This window comes from Miniopterus natalensis, chromosome 19 (genome assembly GCF_054644295.1).
Source record: "Miniopterus natalensis isolate mMinNat1 chromosome 19, mMinNat1.hap1, whole genome shotgun sequence".
In the NCBI taxonomy this organism is placed as follows: domain Eukaryota; kingdom Metazoa; phylum Chordata; class Mammalia; order Chiroptera; family Miniopteridae; genus Miniopterus; species Miniopterus natalensis.
In genome coordinates, this window is record NC_142099.1 from 20083637 (window position 1) to 20102275 (window position 18639).

The 18639-nt window shown below is 35.3% G+C and overlaps 1 protein-coding gene across 3 annotated transcripts in view; it reads left to right on the top strand.

Annotated features, from left to right (window-relative positions):
- The window catches only part of CEP350 (centrosomal protein 350), a 99346-nt gene that overhangs the window by 29690 nt on the left and 51017 nt on the right, over window positions 1-18639 (top strand). For all 3 annotated transcript variants that reach the window (XM_087827642.1, XM_016205022.2, XM_016205023.2), the window contains exons 10-19: window positions 434-1092; window positions 2224-2342; window positions 5407-6467; window positions 7942-8092; window positions 9535-9704; window positions 14370-14556; window positions 15918-16138; window positions 16917-17080; window positions 17353-17463; window positions 17927-18067. In XM_087827642.1, the coding sequence (XP_087683768.1) occupies window positions 434-1092; window positions 2224-2342; window positions 5407-6467; window positions 7942-8092; window positions 9535-9704; window positions 14370-14556; window positions 15918-16138; window positions 16917-17080; window positions 17353-17463; window positions 17927-18067 (2984 nt within the window). The remainder of the gene's footprint in view (window positions 1-433; window positions 1093-2223; window positions 2343-5406; window positions 6468-7941; window positions 8093-9534; window positions 9705-14369; window positions 14557-15917; window positions 16139-16916; window positions 17081-17352; window positions 17464-17926; window positions 18068-18639) is intronic.

Genomic DNA, 18639 nt, shown 5'->3' on the forward strand with positions numbered 1-18639 from the left:
ATGATAAAATGATTGTTTTTCTATATATTTTTTCTCTCATTCATTGGAGAGTTATGACAGCTTAACATCGTTGGTTTTTTTAGTCAAAATTTTGAGGGCTTGGGAGGGAGAGTAACATTAAATAAGCACATGAGAAATAGTAATTTTCTGTTAATAATTAAATAGTCACATCAACAATATCTGTCCTTATTTCAGAAATATTAAAAGACGCATTTTTTCCAAATGCCAAGGAAGCATAGTGTTTCAGAATATAGGAATTCTTCTACTTCTAAAACAAGGTTTTTTTCTTCTATAATATCCTTTAGAAGACTTTATACAATATTTGAATTAGAGTTTAAAATAAAGCAAAATTCCCTAATTTTCTCTTGAATGCAATACATTTTAGGAAAGAACACAGAATTTTAATACATCACTAACAGTTCATCCTTTACAGGGAGTCATATTGGAAGAGCAGAATCTGATCCCAGGTTGGATATTTCACATAGACATCTTCCTCGAAACTCAGAACGTTCAAGAAGTAGAGCTCGGTCTGAAAATAATATAAAGAAAATAGCTCCATCTCTTCCAGATAATAAACAGGAGGAAAATACTGCCTTAAATAAGGACTTTTTACCTGTCGAAATTCGTGGCATTCTTGATGACCTGCAGCTGGATTCTGCAGCTCAGGGGACAAGGCAAGAGACAGGAGAGTTACAGAATCAGAAGTCATCAGCACCAATACAAGCTTGGAGGAGTCATAGCCCAATAAAAAGAAAACCTGACAAAATAACAGCTAATGAAGACCCCCCTGTTATTTCTAAAAAACGCCACTATGACACAGATGAGGTACGACAGTACATTGTTAGACAGCAGGAGGAAAGGAAGAGGAAGCAGAATGAAGAGAAGAAGGCTCAAAAGGAGGCCACTGAGCAGAAGAACAAACGGTTGCAGGAGCTCTACCGGAAGCAGAAAGAAGCTTTTACTAAAGTAAAAAATGTGCCTCCCCCTGAGCCATCAGCACCTAGACGACTGCAGGAAACTTACTCCAAATTGCTACTAGAAAAGACATTGCTTGAAGAGCCGACTCATCAACATGTTATGCAGGAAACACAGGTAATAGTACTGAAAGAAATACAGAAGGAAGTAATTTATGGTTAGGAGAAGTTTATTTGCTATACTATTTAAAAATTACCAACCATTCCTAAGATTCAGACATATGCTGAGACAATATTTGTAATGATGGCCTTTCATGAAATTTATTATATATGGCCCGGCCGGGCGTGGCTCAGCGGTTAAGCGTTGACCTAGGATCCAGGCGATCAGGGTTCGATTCCTGGTCAGGGCACATGCCCGGGTTGCAGGCTGCCGATCAATGACTCTCTCATCATTGATGTTTCTAGCTCTCTCTCTCCCTCTCCTTTCCTCTCTCTGAAATCAATGAAGATATATTTAAAAAAAGAAAAAAAAGAAATTTATTATATATGAAGAGTTATTTGATAAATATGATTGATCATAAGTACTCAGAGTTTTACTATTTCTCTGTTACTAATCTCTGTTCATATCATCGTTGCTACTAGTTATATTCCTGCCTAGTTTTCATTGTATTTCATGACTGAGCAAATGAAGTTAGATTATGATAATGAAAAGCCTGTTGTTGTTTTTTTGATATGCTTTTTATTGATTTCAGAGAGAGGAAGGGAGGGAGAGAGATAGAAACATCAGTGATAAGAGAGTCATCATTGATTGGCTGCCTCCTGCCCGCCCCCAACCGGGGATCGAGCCTGTAACCCCGGCACGTACCCTGACCAGGAATTGAACCGTGATCTCCTTGATCCTAGGTCGATGCTTAATCGTTGAGCCACACTTGGCCTGGCAAATGCTTACCATTTTAAAGGTTTTACAGATGTAAGCTTTGGTAAATTTTTACAGCCCTAAGAAGATGTAGGTACTACCAGTATTTCTACCTGTCCAGTAAAATACTGAGGTTTAGAAAAAATATTACATCCTCTAAATTATGCAGTTAGTATTAGGTGCCCTTTTTGGATTTCAGGTGTAATTTTGCTGTAAATTGTAGTGGCTGGTTTTAAGACAAACTAAGTCGAATTGATTTTATTTGACAGAAAGAAAAAGCCCCTACATTTCATGATTTTCGTAAAGGTGAAGTGATTTAATGTTTGTCCCAGGTACTCCCTGAATATATCTTTGTGATGGGAGTCAGATAAATTTGATGTCCTTTTTTCCTAGACCAGACCAGGGTATCAGCCATCTGGAGAATCTGACAAAGAAAACAAGCAGGAACGTCCCCCAAGTGCATCTTCCAGCAGTGACATGTCTCTGTCAGAACCTCCACAGCCTCTTGCAAGGTAAAAAGGGGAGAACGAAAGATGATTTCTTTCCATGAAATTTAGTATAGTGGTCTATGCTCAGTTAACTTTGTTGACTGACCTGTGTGAACAAGAGGTTTATTTTGAAATTGGTTTATATCTTCTGATAGATACTTAAGCATGGTTATACCTATACTTACCTGCATCTCCTGTTCTGTTGTTCAACTTTTACCTGTCTTTTACTATCCAAAGTAAATGTCAGTTTCTCTTGGGAATCACCTGCAGTTGGAAGCACTCCTTTTCTGAACTAAACACAATAAAAGTTTGTTGGATGAATGAATCCAGTGAAATTAATATTTTAAAGTATTTGTGGTGAATAATTTTCAAAAGACACTTCTGTATCCATTACTAATCAAAATTTCTTCATATGACTCATACCAGTTTATTCATCTTACCTCTCAAAAGCTATATTTGGAGATGCACGTGAACACATGAATCCCTAGGAAGGGATTTGATTTAATATCAGATTGGCGATTGAGGGATATTTTACCTTAAATTTTTGTAAAAACTTTTTTCTTCCTCTGTAATATATTGATTGCAATTAATTAAAAAAACTGTTTTGGAAGTAAGTTAAGGTGACTTTGAGATTACATGGTTATAAATTATACTTTAACTGTTTTGGGAAGAGAAAGATTTTGCACTCTTCTTTGATACTGCACAAATAAAAATCAAATTGCGTTCCAGTTTGGGGTTAATACACATGGTTCTCCCTCTCTAGTAATACTGATAAAAATAGCTAAAATTTATTGAGTACTTGCTAGGTTCCAGCCACTGAACTGAATACTTTGCATGCATTATCTGATTTAATCCTTGTAAAATTTTTTTGAGTTAGGCACTGTTATTCCGGTTTTACAAAAGGGGTAATTGAGATCTAGAATTTAATTAACTTTCTCAGATATCAAAATGTTAGTGGTAGAGATGGATTTGAGCTTAAGCAGTCTGATCCCAGAAGCCTGTGTGCTTTTACACTCTATAACCACTGCCTCCCAGTAAGTGAAATGTTTCATATGATTTGTTTAAGGTTGCCAATACATTTCAGATTTTAAGCATAAATAAACTTAAATATTTTTTTGGATTTGAATATTTATAAGTACTTTGCAGTTCATATCAGCCCCATTATTGTTGTCAGACATATCCTGCTAGCTTCATATCTTTAGTTTTTACCTTTTCCTGAGTTTCCTCTTAGCTCTCCAAAAGTCAGCCAATATTAAAAACAAACCAAATATAAACAAATCTATTACTAAACCTTATTACCTTGCATATGTTTCTTTCCTTTCTTTTAATGTCAAATTCTTTGACTTGTGAAAACTAACCTATTGCCTTGACCTTCTCTCTACCTGTTCTTTAGCTTCCCCATTCCTGTTTATAGTTTTATCACATTTCAGTTATTATTTATGCTTAAAAGAATGGCTTTGCTTTTTTCTTTGCTTTTCATGTCTCATGATTCTTCATTAGCTACTGGAAAACTCCAAATTACTTATCTGACCTTGAAGACCTTGAAAATGTGGTTCAAAAGGCACTTTCCTTGGCTAGCAGAATTCATTGTTCCCTGTCTACACCCTATTGAACTTTATATATCTTTGAATTAGTACTTAACACTGTATTTTAGCTGTTTATTAGTCTCTCATCCCTGCTAGATCTTGAGAAACTAAAGAGTAAGGATTAAATCTTAACTGGATTTAAGTCTTTTCATTTTAGTTTCCTTCTATTCCTTTATCGTCAGCACAGTACCCTGCCAAAAAAATTGGCATTCTAAACAATTGAATTTAAAGATCTTTTGTTTTTACTCAGCAGTACTTTTATATTTATAACTTCCTTTGCATTCCCATTACTACCACCTTAGTTTAGGTCCTAATAACCTCACACCTTGCATTTGTAAGAATCTAAAAAAAAAATTTCTATATTCAGGGGCATAGAATCTATGCACAGTCTTCCTTTTTTCATTCCATTTTCAGAGTAGCTCTTTAGTATACAAGACAGCTACAACATAACCTCCAAACCAAACCTTGCATGACATGCTTTTCAATTTCTTCATCACCCTGGTTACCCTCCTGCAGATGATTTTTTTTTTTTTACTTAATTGGTAGGACTTCACATTTATCCATACTAGTTTGGTCTAAGGTTGCAGCCTGTCCAAATAACTTTGAGTCATAATTTGATAACGTAGAGTTAGCCATGCCCCCCAGCTTTCTGTCATCTTCAGATTTGATAAACATATCTTCATGTCATCATCCCAAAATAATGGACAAGACCAAGGGAAAAAACCTCATCTTAGTTTGTCTAAGGATCTTCTTAATAGTTAACATTAGCCTTTAATATATCTGTGGTATCCCTTAATATACAGAGTGTTCATAGTCTGGAAACATAAGTGAATTAAATAATATTGTCTAGGACATCTTTATTCTGTTATTAGACTTTATGGACACCCTACACTGTATTGTGTAGTTATGACTAGTACTCATAGTTCTACATTGGTACTCTTTGATGCCCATTAATTTTTTAAAAGAGTAGATTATAGTAATCTCCTTATTTCTTTAGTATGTATGATGTTAAACATAAATGTTAGACATTTATTAACTATTTGTTGATTAGAATAATATATATCATGCCTAGGTTAATATTTAGCAGTATTAAGCATTCTCTTTTATGTAGCATTATTTTTAAATGGAAAAGTAGAGCCAGTGTTATAAAGAATTTTGTCCACAGTCTTAAAAGTAGTAATGTCATCTCTTTAATTAATAGTTTAAAGTACCGTAGTTGAAGAAAGCAGTTTGCAAAACAGTATGTAAGATTTCATTTTGTGAAAATAACACCAAAAGACAACTTACACGTAGAAAAACATTTGGAAAGATACAATTCTAAATGAAATGTTAGTAAGTGCCTCTTTGTCATTGTTTAGCGATGAGTGATCTTTATCTCTTTTGTCCTTTTTGCAGTGAGTGTACATTACTCTTATAATCAGAGAAAACCAAAAATTTTTAAAAAATGGTAGCTTAGTTATGAGTTGCTGTGTTAACTAGCATATTGTGACTTTCATTTGCAGAAGGGACTTGACAGAACCTACATGGATGCAACCTGACAGATTGAGCCCACGAGTCCACCATGCTCAACCACAGCCTCTTGTTGGAACAGCTGGGAATTTACTCTCCCATCTCTTGAGTCTAGAGCATGCAGGATTTTTGCATAAGGATTTTGAATCTATTTTACCAACCAGGAAGAACCATAATATTGCTTCAGGGCCATTAACTTTTACACCTCAACCATATCTGACCTCACCAGCTGCTCATTCAGATGCCTTGTTAAAACCTAGTGCCAGCCAATATAAGAGTAAACTGGATCGTATTGAAGCCTTGAAAGCAACAGCTGCTTCTTTGTCCAGCAGGATTGAAAGTGAAGCCAAGAAATTAGCTGGGGCTAACATTAACTATGGGTCAGTGTGGAACAGTGAGTATGATGTGCAGCAAACACCCCAAGAAGATGGACCTTGGACCAAGGCTATAAGTCCACCTGTGAAAGAGGATACCGAAGATGTTTTCTCTGCCCGAATTCAAAAGATGCTGGGAACCTGTGTATCTCATGCAACTTTTGATGATGAGCTTCCTGGTGTAGGCAACCTTAGTGAATTTAAAAAGCTTCCTGAGATGATAAGACCTCATAGTGCCATATCAAGCTTCAGAATGAGATCCCCTGGTCCCAAACCAGAAGGGCTGCTGGCACAGTTGTGTAAGAAGCAGACTGACTCTTCTGACTCTGATCTGCAGGCTTGTTCTCAAGACAAAGCCAAAATATCTCTTGGTTCCAGCACAGACTCAGTCAGTGAAGGGCCTCTTCTTAGTGAGGGGAGTCTCTCTGAAGAAGAGGGAGGCCGAGATGGACGACCCCCTTTGAAGATAGCAGAAATCCTAAAAGAGAAGGAATTTTGTGCTGGAGAAAGAAATGCTTATGAACCCATCAAAGAGTTTCAGAGGGAAGCTGAAAAATTCTTGCCACTTTTGGGGCATATAGGTGGTACACAAAGCAAAGGGCCATGGGAAGAATTGGCAAAGGGAAGTCCACGTAGTGTCATTAATATTTTTACAAAATCATATCAGTCATATGGAAAAGGTGAGAAAAATAAGTAAGCCTTGTAATATTTGTATATTATCTTAAGAATTGTCTCATAAATCTGTAAAGATAGTACAGATGTTCATTATTATGAGGATAATGGAAACATTGTCTAAATCGAAATTATCTGCAAGCTTCAATTAGAGTATTGTAATTTAATCTTTAATTTTTTAATTTTTTAGTTTTTAGTATCAAAACAATCATTAATTGGGATTTATAGAAATTTTGGTCTACTTTAGAAAAATTCATATCTGATGTTCAAGATTGGTATGTATCAAATGTATGCAGTACTAGGTTTTCTGTAACCATAGATATGTATTTAAATAGTATATTTCTTAATACAGTGACTTGTGAATTATTGGTAATATAGTGGTCAGGAATTAAGAGGGGCAACTATAGTAACATTTCTAATATGAAAACAAATCTATTAGTGTTTGTCAAAACTAATTTTAAAAACAGACTTTGAGTAGTAATGTAGCTCCATATATGCTTCCTGAAACAATAACTTCTAAAGGTCCATTTTTTGTCCCTGAAATTCTGCAACACAACTTTTCTTTTCTATGATGGACTCAATTCCTTCAAGTCTCTTTCTCTGTTCTTCTTGCCATAGGTGGATTCTCCCTGTTTTATGCTAACATAACCATAGAATTTCAGGTTAGAGAGTAAGGCTGAGCCTTAAGTCAGCTATTGATACTGTAGTTTTTAAATTTCCATTCTACATGGTGAGCAACTTATTTGACAAATGCTTTCATCTGTTCATCTTATGCTTAATCGGGTATCACATTGCATTTCCCTGAATTTATATTTAGCCACTTATATACCTTTTTTTCTTTTTTTAAATATATCTTTATTGATTTCAGAGAGAGGAAAGGAGAGGGAGAGAGAGATAGAAACATCAATGATGAGAGAGTCATTGATTGGCTGCCTTTGAGCCCCCGACTAGGGATCGAGCCCGCAACCTGGGTATGTGCCCTGACCGGGAATCGAACCCCGATCACCTGGATCCTAAGTCGACGCTCAACCGCTGAGCCACACCCGGCCGGGCTATTTATTTATTTTTTATAAGAAATTTGGGTTTGTTCTTAAGTCCTTCCATTAGATTTTTCATTAAGATTTTATAGTTATACTGAAATATTTACAGTTGAAATGATATGTTATCTGGGATTTGGTTCAAAATGATCTGTAAGGGGAATGGAAAGATGAGGAGAATAGGAAGTTTAACTGAAACTAGGTTGATCATGTATTGATAATTGTTGAAGTTGGGTGATGGATACATTGGTTTCATTATGCTAGTCTCTACTTTCATGTATGCTTGAAAATTAATAATAAGTTGAAAATGTATTGTTAGATACAAAGATAAAAACAAACTAAAACATTCCTAAATCGATGTTGCTAATCCCCATGTTGTGGAATGCTTTGCTTGTGGTATTTTTATTTTTGTTTTAAAACTCTTTTCAATGATTACTTTTGACAGGGTTTGAAGACAGGTTGGAAAGAGGAACATTAGCATCACAGCCTTTGAATGCCAGCACAACTCCCCTAAGCAGTGTTTCATATGAAGATGATTTTGTCTCCTCTCCAGGGAGTGGGACTTTGACAGAAAAAAAATCAGCTCTTGAACCTAGGTAAGAATATGTTGACAATGTAGAATAAAATCTGAAGAGTGAGAAAAATGTGCAAATGAGAACAACAGTCTGAGTATTAGTCAAATTTTGCTTGCTTAAAGATACTTTTTGAGGTTGCGTAGCACAGTGGCTTTTAAGAGCACAGGCTCTGAATTTAGAGTACCTGGGATTAAGTCCTGACTCTCCTGATTATTAGTCATTTGTCTTTGGGTGTATTACTTAACCTCCCTATGCCTCAGTTTCCTGTCTGTGAAATGGGAGGAAATAACAGTACCAGTCTCATAGAGTGGTTTGAATATACAGTAAAATACAAAGTACTTAGAACAGAGCCTGGCACTTAGTAAGCAGAATATAGGTTGTTAAATCAATCTGTGAGTTCCCACTGGAGGATCATATTGGAGAACTAGCCCACTGTATATTAATGTAAGAAGATTAAGAAATGGTTTTCTATGATAGAATTGAGGACGACCAGAGAGATCCTTGACTTCATGATCCCAAGTACTCGGTAAATTTTTTTTATAATTGGGATAACATCTAAAATTTTGCAAAGCATTGAAGAAAAACTGTTATAATATTAATATTTATTGAGCACTTAATGTGCAAGGCACTGAGAGGATTGAGGGACCCTTACCTGTACTAACTCATTCTTATTATAGCCTGATATGATTAGTAATAGTATTACCATTCCTACTTCAGGAACTGAGGCACTGAGATTAAGTTACTTATACAAGGGCATATAGCAAGTAAATCAGACTTTGCCAGAGAGAATTTCCTTCCTAATTCTGTTACTTTATAAAGTAATCTGTAATTACTTACATTCAGTATAATTTTCTTCCAAAATTACAAATTGTAATCCACATGAAATTTTTGGATCATCTTTTAAAAATAGTTATATCTAGTTGGACTAATGAAAAGAAACATTATTAAAATTGTAGCATGAAAGGTCTAGTAGTTTTAAATTTTGAGCTCTAAAGAAAAGATTAAATTTTAAAATCAAAACTTGTAAGGATTTAATTGTGACATTTAATATCACCAATCAATACTATTGCATTTTATTTCTAGGTTGAAGTAGAACATATTACATTATTGTCCCCTATAAGAGTATTGGAAGGAAAATAATGATCATATATTAAATTATAAATCTGAATAGAAATTGAAGCCATAGTTTCTGGTATCAAAAATATTTTTTCTCTTGTGTCTAAATTGTCCATCTTTGTTGGCTTCACTTCGGTAAACAACTCCCTGATATTTTTCTTAGTAATAAATTGAGCCATAGGAAAGAATCCAGGCTTACGGTAATAAGAAAACGAAAAAGAAAAATGGAAGGCATCTTTGAGTATAGTTATATTCTCCTTGTGATCAAATAGATTTTAAAAATCTATACTTTAGCTGCATTTTAATACTTGTTATTTCTTTCTTTAACCACTATTATTGTTTGACAGTATTGTTGGTAGCAATTTGGGCATTAAGGACGACTATTCTAGCAGGAAGTCAGCCTATGATCTTTCCTCTGTGGATGTTACCTCCCAGCATTCATCAGGAGCCCAGTCTGCTTCATCGTCTCGTTCATCTACTTCTAAAGGAAGGAAAGGAAAAAAGGAAAAGATAGAATGTAAGTGGAATTCTACATGGTGACTTTTTCTCTTACCAATGATACTGTGGTAGTGATCTAAAGTTATTTTTTTTCATAAGCAGGTGAATTTCTTTATGATAATGTAATTAGTTTCATTTTATTATAGCAATACTTTTTGATATATAACAGTATAAATCTTTTGCTTAATACAAAAGGAATACATTTGCAGTGATAAAAAATTTAATTAAGGATTGTAGATAAACAATCATATAAGAAATAAAAATCCCCATTGAGCCCTCTATTTGGAGATAACTATTATTTACACTTGGTGCCTATTTTTTCAATATACACATAAAGACACATACTGCCCCAGCAGAGTGGCACAGTTGGTTGGAGCATCGTCCCATACACCAAAAGGTTGCAAGTTTGATTCCCTGTTCGGTCACATACCTATGTTGCAGGTTTGATCCCTGGTCTGGATGTGTACGGGAGGCAACTGATCGATATTTCTCTCTCACATTGATGTTTCTCTTTCTCCCCCCTTCCTCTCTCTCTAAAAAAGTCAATGAGGAGCATATCCTCAGGTGAGGGTGAAAACAAAACAAAAAACTCACATACACATTTTTATTTTAAAAAGAAAGAAAATCATGTTGTTTTGCAGTTGCTTTTTAAAAAAACGTTATGGCATGTACATCTCTGAGCAGTATTATATATAACACTCAAATTTTCTTAACTGTAAAATAAAGGTGGTAGCAATAGATGTTTCATATGGTAATTTTGAAGCTTCCATGAAATTAACAGATAGCATGTGTACTTAGTACAGTAGCTGGCCCTTTGGGCACACTAAGTATTTTTGAGTGATTGAGGAGAATACCCTTCAGTTCCCTCTATTCTGCTCTTAGCTATGTTGCTGTAGAGGTGAGAAGATACAGTAATTAGGCAGAGGGCTTGTAAACTCACAGGATGGTCCTTAGGGAATGATTTTCTTCCAAAATTGTTTTTTCTAAATGTAAAAAATTGTTCATTAAGTTAAAAAAAATAAAAGAGGGGGAGGAGAAATCAGTAAATATAGAAAATCAGTAAATATACTAAAAGATTAAAAATCACCTGTAGTCCTTCTGCTTACAGATAACCAATGTTAACTTTTTTAAAATTTATTTTATTGTGTTAAAATATATGTAATATAAACTTTATCATTTTAACTGTTTCAAGTGAACAGCTCAGTGCCGTTAAACACATTCATATTGTTGTGCAGCCATCACCACTATCCATTTCTAAACCTTTTTCATCTTCCCAGCTAAATCTATACCCATTAAACAATAACCACTGTTCTCCTTTCTGTCTTCATGAACTTGGCTACTCTAGATAAATTACTCGTGTAAGTGGCATTGTATAATATTTATCCTTTTGTGTCTGGTTTATTTCATTTAGCATATTGCCCTCAATTTTTGTCCATGTTGTAGCATGTACCAGAATGTCCTTTTTTTTTTAAGGTTGAATAATATTCTGTTGTATGTATATACCACATTTTGTTTTTCCATTCATTAGTTGATGGACATTTTGGTGGTTTTCACCTTTTGGCTATTGTGAATAATGTTGTCATGAACATTGGTGTACAAATACCTGTTTGAGTCGCTGCTTTCAATTCTTTTGTGTATGTACCCAGATGTGGACTTCTTGGATCAGTATTTCTATGCTTAATTTTTTGAGGAACTGCCATACTGTTTTCCATAGCAGCTTGTAGTATTTTACATTCTCACCAGTAATGCACAGGGATTTCAGTTTCTCCACATCTTTGCCAACACTTGTTTTCTGTTTGTTTGTTTTGTTTTAATAATAGACATCCTAATGAGTGTAAAATGTTGATATTTTTAGTAAGAATCCTTTGAGATAATTTGTAGGCCTATATAAATAGGAAGTGTTAAATATATGGGATCACATTTTACATGCTATTTTGTCCTTTCAGTGGGTTACAGAGGTCTTTCTGTCAGTTCATATGGATTTCTCTGTAGTGACTACCTAGTGTTCTATTATTTGAATATATTGTAATTTAGCCAGTTCCCTGTTGCTGGGCATTTAGGTTCTTTTCTGCCCCCGCTTCCCCCCCTGAAACACTGCTGGTTCTTTCCTTTAAGGGAATATCCTAGAAGTTAAATAATGGGACAGAGAGCAAGCCATGTTTAAAATTTGGATACATTTTGCCAAATAGCCCTTCGGAAAGCTAGTGTCACTTTTAACTTACAATATGAGAGTGCTAGCAAAAATTATTTCTTAATCATTAACCTAGTAATAACTTTTGCAGATTGGAAGCATCCCAAAAGTCATTCATAGGAACATTAGACATCATTTTATCAGCATTTCCCAAAGTCTATCCTTTCTTGTGAAAAACTAATTCAGTGGGAGAGGCTGTTTCATAGCTATTCTAAAGCTTATGAAAGAACTACATCGTTCCGTAAATTTGGGGAAATGCTTTTAAGCGTGAAACAGGCCCCTCACCTACCAATTCTTCAACACTTTTAATATGCTAATATGCATTATTTATTTTAGGAAGAGAGTGAGGCTATGTAGTATGAAGTATTATCCAAATTTATTTGACCACAGAATCAATTCTTCAACCAGCATGTTATGACATTAGAAGTCAGCTAAACACATTTTGTGAAATGCCGATCTTGCTCAATTCTTTTATTTTGCAAAAATATGCTTTGTTTATGTTAGTGTATCACTTAAGTTTAGTTATTGGAAAAGCCTGAATTCTGACTTCTGACTCCCAAATCTTTTACTATAATATACTGTACAACTTAAAATATCATGATATATTGAATAGGAGCGTAAGCAATATGATTCATTGTAGGTTTTTAAAATTTATAATATAAAACATGATATGTAGTATAGTTAGTATTTTGTGGCTTTCAGATTCCCAATCCCCTCTAACAATGGCTTAAAAAACCTCTGTATGTTTTACTTTGCACAGCATCATCTTAAACTTAGTTTCTTCCTTATCCCCACATTCTAAAACCAGTGTAAGTTTTGTTGTGTATACTCCATCTGGTGGTGAAAAAGAGTGTCTGCATGCTCTGTGCAAAAAGCTCCTTCCCAGTGAAGTTGAAAGTAGTAGATTAAAGTGACTGGATTTGACTAGGAAATTGAACCATTATTGAGTGCACACGCAGTTCAGTAGAAATAAGTAAGTTTATTTATTGTCCAGCTATCACCATTATCCATCTCCACAACTGTTTCATCATCCCAAACTGAAGCTCTACACCCATTAAATAATAACTCATACTCTTCTATCCCCCCCCCCCCATAACAGTTGTTCTTTGTGTCTCAATGAATTTGCCTACTCTAGGTACCTTATATAAGTGTATAATCATAGGGTATTTGTCTTTCTGTGACTAGCTTATTTTACTTAGCATAATGTCTTCAAGGTTCATCCAGGTTATAGCATGTTAGAATGTCCTTCGTTTTTAAGGCCAAATATTTCATTGTATGTATATACCACTTATTTTTTGTTGGTGTTGATAATCTCTTTAAGGTACTCCTATAGGTGAGATCATTCTGAGTCAGAGAACGTCCACAGTTGTGTGTTTTTTAATATATCTTTATTGATTTCAGAGAGAGGAAGGGAAAAGGAGAGAGAGAGATAGAAACAACAATGAGAGAGTCGTCATTGATCGGCTGCCTCCTGCATGCTCCCCACTGGGGACCAAGCCCACAACCCCTGCATGTTCCCTGACCGGAAATTGAACCGTGATCTCCTGGATCCTAGGTCGATGCTCAACCACTGAGCCACGCCAGGCCGGGTGAACATCAACAGTTGTATAAATCTGGCTACATAGTTCTTACCATAGAGTTTTTCAAAAGGATTGGGTAGTTCAGTTGGCAGTTGATAAGATTTTTCTCCAGTTTTGGGTTTTAACCTTGAAAGACTTTTTATTTACTTTTTCATAGGTATAGAATAGTACTCTATATACTTGTCTTTTTTAATAATTTTATTTAAGAACCATTTATTTTATTTATTTTAAAAACTCCTTTGGTGATTTTATGTATTTATTTATTTAAATATATCTTTATTGATTTCAGAGAGAGGAAGGAGAGGGAAAGAGAGAGAGAAACATCAGTGATGAGAGAGAGTCATTGATCGGCTGCCTCCTGCACACCCCTTACTGGGGATGGAGCTGGCAACCTGGGCATGTGCCCTGACCGGGAATCGAACTGTGATCTCCTGGATCCTAGGTTGATGCTCAACCACTGAGCCATCCCGGCTGGGCAAGAACCATTTATTTATTTATTTTTTATTTTTTTAAAAATATATCTTTATTGATTTCAGAGAGAGGAAAGGAGAGGGAGAGAGACAGAAACATCAATGATGAGAGAGTCATTGATCAAGCCCACAACCGGGCATGTGCCCTGACCGGGAATCGAACCCTGATCGCCTGGATCCCAGGTTAACGCTCAACCGCTGAGCCACGCCCAGCCAGGCCTATTTTTTAATAGTAAATAGGGGATGTTAATGGAAGAAACTTCAGTTTCCTTAAATGGAAGCAGAAGGGTGAACTTTATAAGATATGAAAAACAAATTTTAAAAATACGTCAATTTTTAAATATTCTGTTCTGTACTTACTGTTTTACTGAAACTAGGTATCTATCAATTACCTTTCAGTTGCTTCTATTGGGAATCAGCTTTATAAGAAATTTACTTTACAGGGCTGGATTCACTCACTGGGAATGTGCAGAGCTCACTTCCTGATGAGGAAAAAGTACACTCTGGTTCAGAACGTGGCTCTCATCAAGGGAAGAAGTCTGAGACCAGTAGCAAACTTCCTGTCAAAGGTTATGAGCAGAGTCTTGACACAGATAGCACTTTGGAGGATCTTTCTGGGCATTCTGTGAGGTAAAGTAATGTGTATTTTTATACTGTAACTCATTTTAATTGAAGTTATAATATTATTGGTGTTCAGTGAATCCATTTAGTGAATTTCTGTATTTTATGAATAGATACTGTAGTTTTGTTCATAGCTCTAGTCTTTATATATACTTTAGAGTATGGCCATCTCTCATCTAAACTATTAACAACCTTTCTCTCAGGAATTCTCTGCCTCTAGCACAAACCCACCTTCTATTCTAAATGTTATTGCCACAGTTGTTTTCTTGGCTCAACCCTTTGGCCAAGCATCTACTTTCCTTGGGGTACTTGGGTGGCTCACAGATCATCTCTATGAACTTAGCTTTATCTGAAGTGTTTTCACTAAGCTGCCACAAACTATCTCATTTTCTTTGCCCTGTACCTTTGGCTTTTCAACTGTATTCTTTTACTCTTTCAACACAACTAGTTAGCATTCTTTTGGTCTCATTATTTCTCCCTCTGAACTTTTCTCTCCTGCCCAACTTATTAGATGGCTCATGCAGATTTTGAAATCTCATTTTTATATTGATTATGGAGTTGCATACTTTGGTGTATGTGTGTGTGTTTTTCTTTTGGGTTAAAAGGAATAACAAAAGAGTAGTTTTTGTCATTTCTTAATTTTTAATACAAAACGATATTTTTTTTCTCTTTTAGAGACATATATTAAGACATTTTTTATAAGACTTGATCTTGCCCTGACTAGTTTGGCTCAGTGGTTAGAGCGTCAGCCTGCAGACTGAAGGGTGGGTCTCAGGTTTGATTCCAGCCAAGGGCACATACCTTGGTTGCAAGCTCGATCCCCGGCCCTAGTCAGGGCACGTGCAGGAGGCAACCAATAGATGTGTCTCTCTCACATCGATGCTTCTCTCTCTCTCTCCTCCGTCCACTCTCTCTGAAAGAGCAACAGAAAAAATATCCTCAAGTGAGGATTTAAAAAAAATAAAATTTAAAATTCCTCAAGGTTTAAAAAATAAAAAAGACTTGATCTTACCTTTTATAAGTGGCTGTAATTTTATTGCTATATAATAGAGGATTTTTGCCTCATACACTACAATAATGATTCATGGTGTATTTACATTGTAGAGGAAAGAGTTAAGTGATAGTTTAATCCAGAGACTCCTTTTCCATCTTATTTTGGGCAGGGTTTGTCCGTAGCTTGTTCATCACTATAAATGTCACAAGAGGAGTGCTCAGAGTAGTTCATTCAGCATACAGACTATATTGAATCAATAAATGCCTGAATCACAGTTTTTAAAAGCTGATGTTAATAAAGAAAGTAATGCATGCTGTTCTTATGAATTGTTTAACTGGTTCCCTTCTCTAATATTTTTTTGAAACAAATCTTCTAGTGTCTCATCAGACAAGGGAAGATCTCAGAAGACTCCAACTTCTCCCCTATCTCCAAGTTCCCATAAACTGTTGCAGTTTGACCTTCCAGGAAGTTCATTAGAAAGATCTAAGTCCTCAGTTATAATGCCTGCAACTATGGCAGGATTCAAGCCTAATGCAGCTTTTTCTGATATGAACATGGCTTCCAGCAGAGCAACTACAGAGATGACTTCAACACCAGGCAAGTTGACTCATGCAGTTGTAATTTTAAAAATAAGGTTACCCCAAAGAATTTATATGCAAATATGCCCAACCCAAGGACACAGACAGTGGTGAGGAGAGGGACTGGGGAGGGGCAAGGGACGGGTTGGAGTGGGTCATTGGGGAGAAAAAGGGACATCTGTAATATTTTAAACAAAAATAAAATTTGAAAAAAGAAGAAAAAAAATTATTTTAAAAATAATAATTGGAGACTTCCACCAAAGTCATGAGGGAATTAATAAGGAAAGACCGCTATAAATGCGCATAAATAAATAAATAAATAAAATAAAAATAAGGTTACTTTTTTGGAAAATTTCTTTCCGTTGAATTACAGGGAAATATTTTTTCAAATAGATGTGATTACTTTTTGAAGTTTTAAACAGAAACTACAGGAAAATAAATATTAAGAAGCATAAGAGATTCAATAGTGATGAATTTTTTCCATCTTGCCAGCATTAGGAAAAACATTGAAAAATGTATGCCATGTATGTACTCCTAAGTGTTTATAGGTATATATGTATGTACACACCCATGCATGTGCATACACCCCTCACCCCCCTACCCCCACCCCCCGGCCACACACACACACACACACACACACACACACACACACACAAGAAATAACTATTAAAATACACTGTACTCATAAGTCACTGTCTTTGTCTTTGGCTCTTAAAATGAGAAATGAATTTTAGAAATCTGAGATGTAATTTGGTTTCATGTGAACTTTCACATTTGACAATCGTTATGCCCTCCAGGTTCTAAACGCTTTTCTCCTGCTGGCCTCCAGCATCGTATGGCAGCTGAACTGAGTTACTTGAGTGCCATTGAGGAGTCTGTACGCCAACTATCGGATGTAGAAAGAGTTAGAGGCATTTCACTTGCTCAGCAAGAGAGCGTGTCTCTGGCTCAGATCATAAAGGTATTTGTGGCGTTTTCTTCTTTAGCTTTCTGTGTTGTTTTTTTCTCTTTTCTTTACTATTCAAAATAGTCTTAATGGTGAGTTTAAAAACATAGTAGGTAGTCACTAAATATTTTGATTAATGATAAATGATTGATGTCTATTCTATTTGCTCTTTTCCCTTTATGCTTCAAAACATTTGTATTAAGAAAATAGCATTGTGTTTAAGGTAGTCACTGTTGTAATAGTTTAGTCTCTTAGAATTAATAGTTGATTACTTCTTTATCTTGAAGGCACAGCAGCAACGCCATGAAAGAGACTTGGCCCTTTTGAAATTGAAGGCTGAACAAGAGGCTCTGGAGTGTCAGAGACAGTTAGAAGAAACCCGAAACAAAGCAGCTCAGGTAACTTCTGTTGCAGCAAGTACTAGTTATTAAACCTAAGTTTATATCTTTGAAATCATTTTAGTATTTTTTTAATTATATAAGAGTAAAAAAGAAAATATGTAAAATATGTCTTATGGGTCAATTTCATGTCATTTGATTCTGGTAGCAACCCTGTGAAATTAAGTAGTCAGGATTTAACCCCAGTTTAATTAGTGGAAGCTGAGGTACACGGCAGTTACTTGTCGACAGTTACATCAACTCCTGTACAGTGGAGTTAAGACTTAAACTCTAGAAGTGATTTTAATGCTTCAGATTTTAAACCCATAATCTTCAGATTATTTTAGTAGTTACCATTTAGGATTGCTTGTGAAATGGTTTTTGTTTGTTTGTTTGTTTGTTTGGTAAGGCTTTGATCCATGAAGCAAATTTATAAATTCTGTGACATGACAGAAGTTCCCTTTTTATGCTCTTTTATTTACAGGTCCATGCAGAATCATTACAACAGGTGGTTAAATCACAACGGGATGTAACTGAAGTCCTGCAGGAGGCAACTTGTAAAATAGCTGCTCAGCAAACAGAGACTGCTCGCCTCACCACAGATGCAGCACGCCAAATCTGCGAGGTGAGAGCCACTGAGAACCTTTTTCTTTTTAGTTCTTTTTAGTCAATCAGAGTAACTTTGGCCTTTCATTGCAGTGTCTTGTATATTTGAATATATAAAGGCAGAAAAAAAAGATGAAGCACTAAATTTCTGCCCTTGAGTAAGCTTTTAAAAAAAATATTGATTTTATTGATGAGTAATTTATAAATAATAACATGCATCCATTTTAAGTATACACTTTGATGACTGTTGGCAAGTTTAGAGATTACCTGTGTCTATATAGTGCTATATCTTATCTCTCCATCCCTATCAACACCACTATAATCAATATTTTCAACACTCTAAAAAGTTCCCTCATGCTTCTTTGCAGTTGGTCCCCAACCTTGGTCCCAGGGAGCCACTGATCTGCTTTATATGAAGATGTTTCATTTTTACCCATGTTGCTAGTGTCTTTTACTGTGCCAAGGATAAAGCTAGAAATAGTTTTGCTGCTGTCTTTATATAGGATATCATAATCAATAGATACAGTTTCAGATTATTTTAGCAATTACCATTTAGGATTGCTTGTGAAATTATTTTTATTAAAAAGCCAT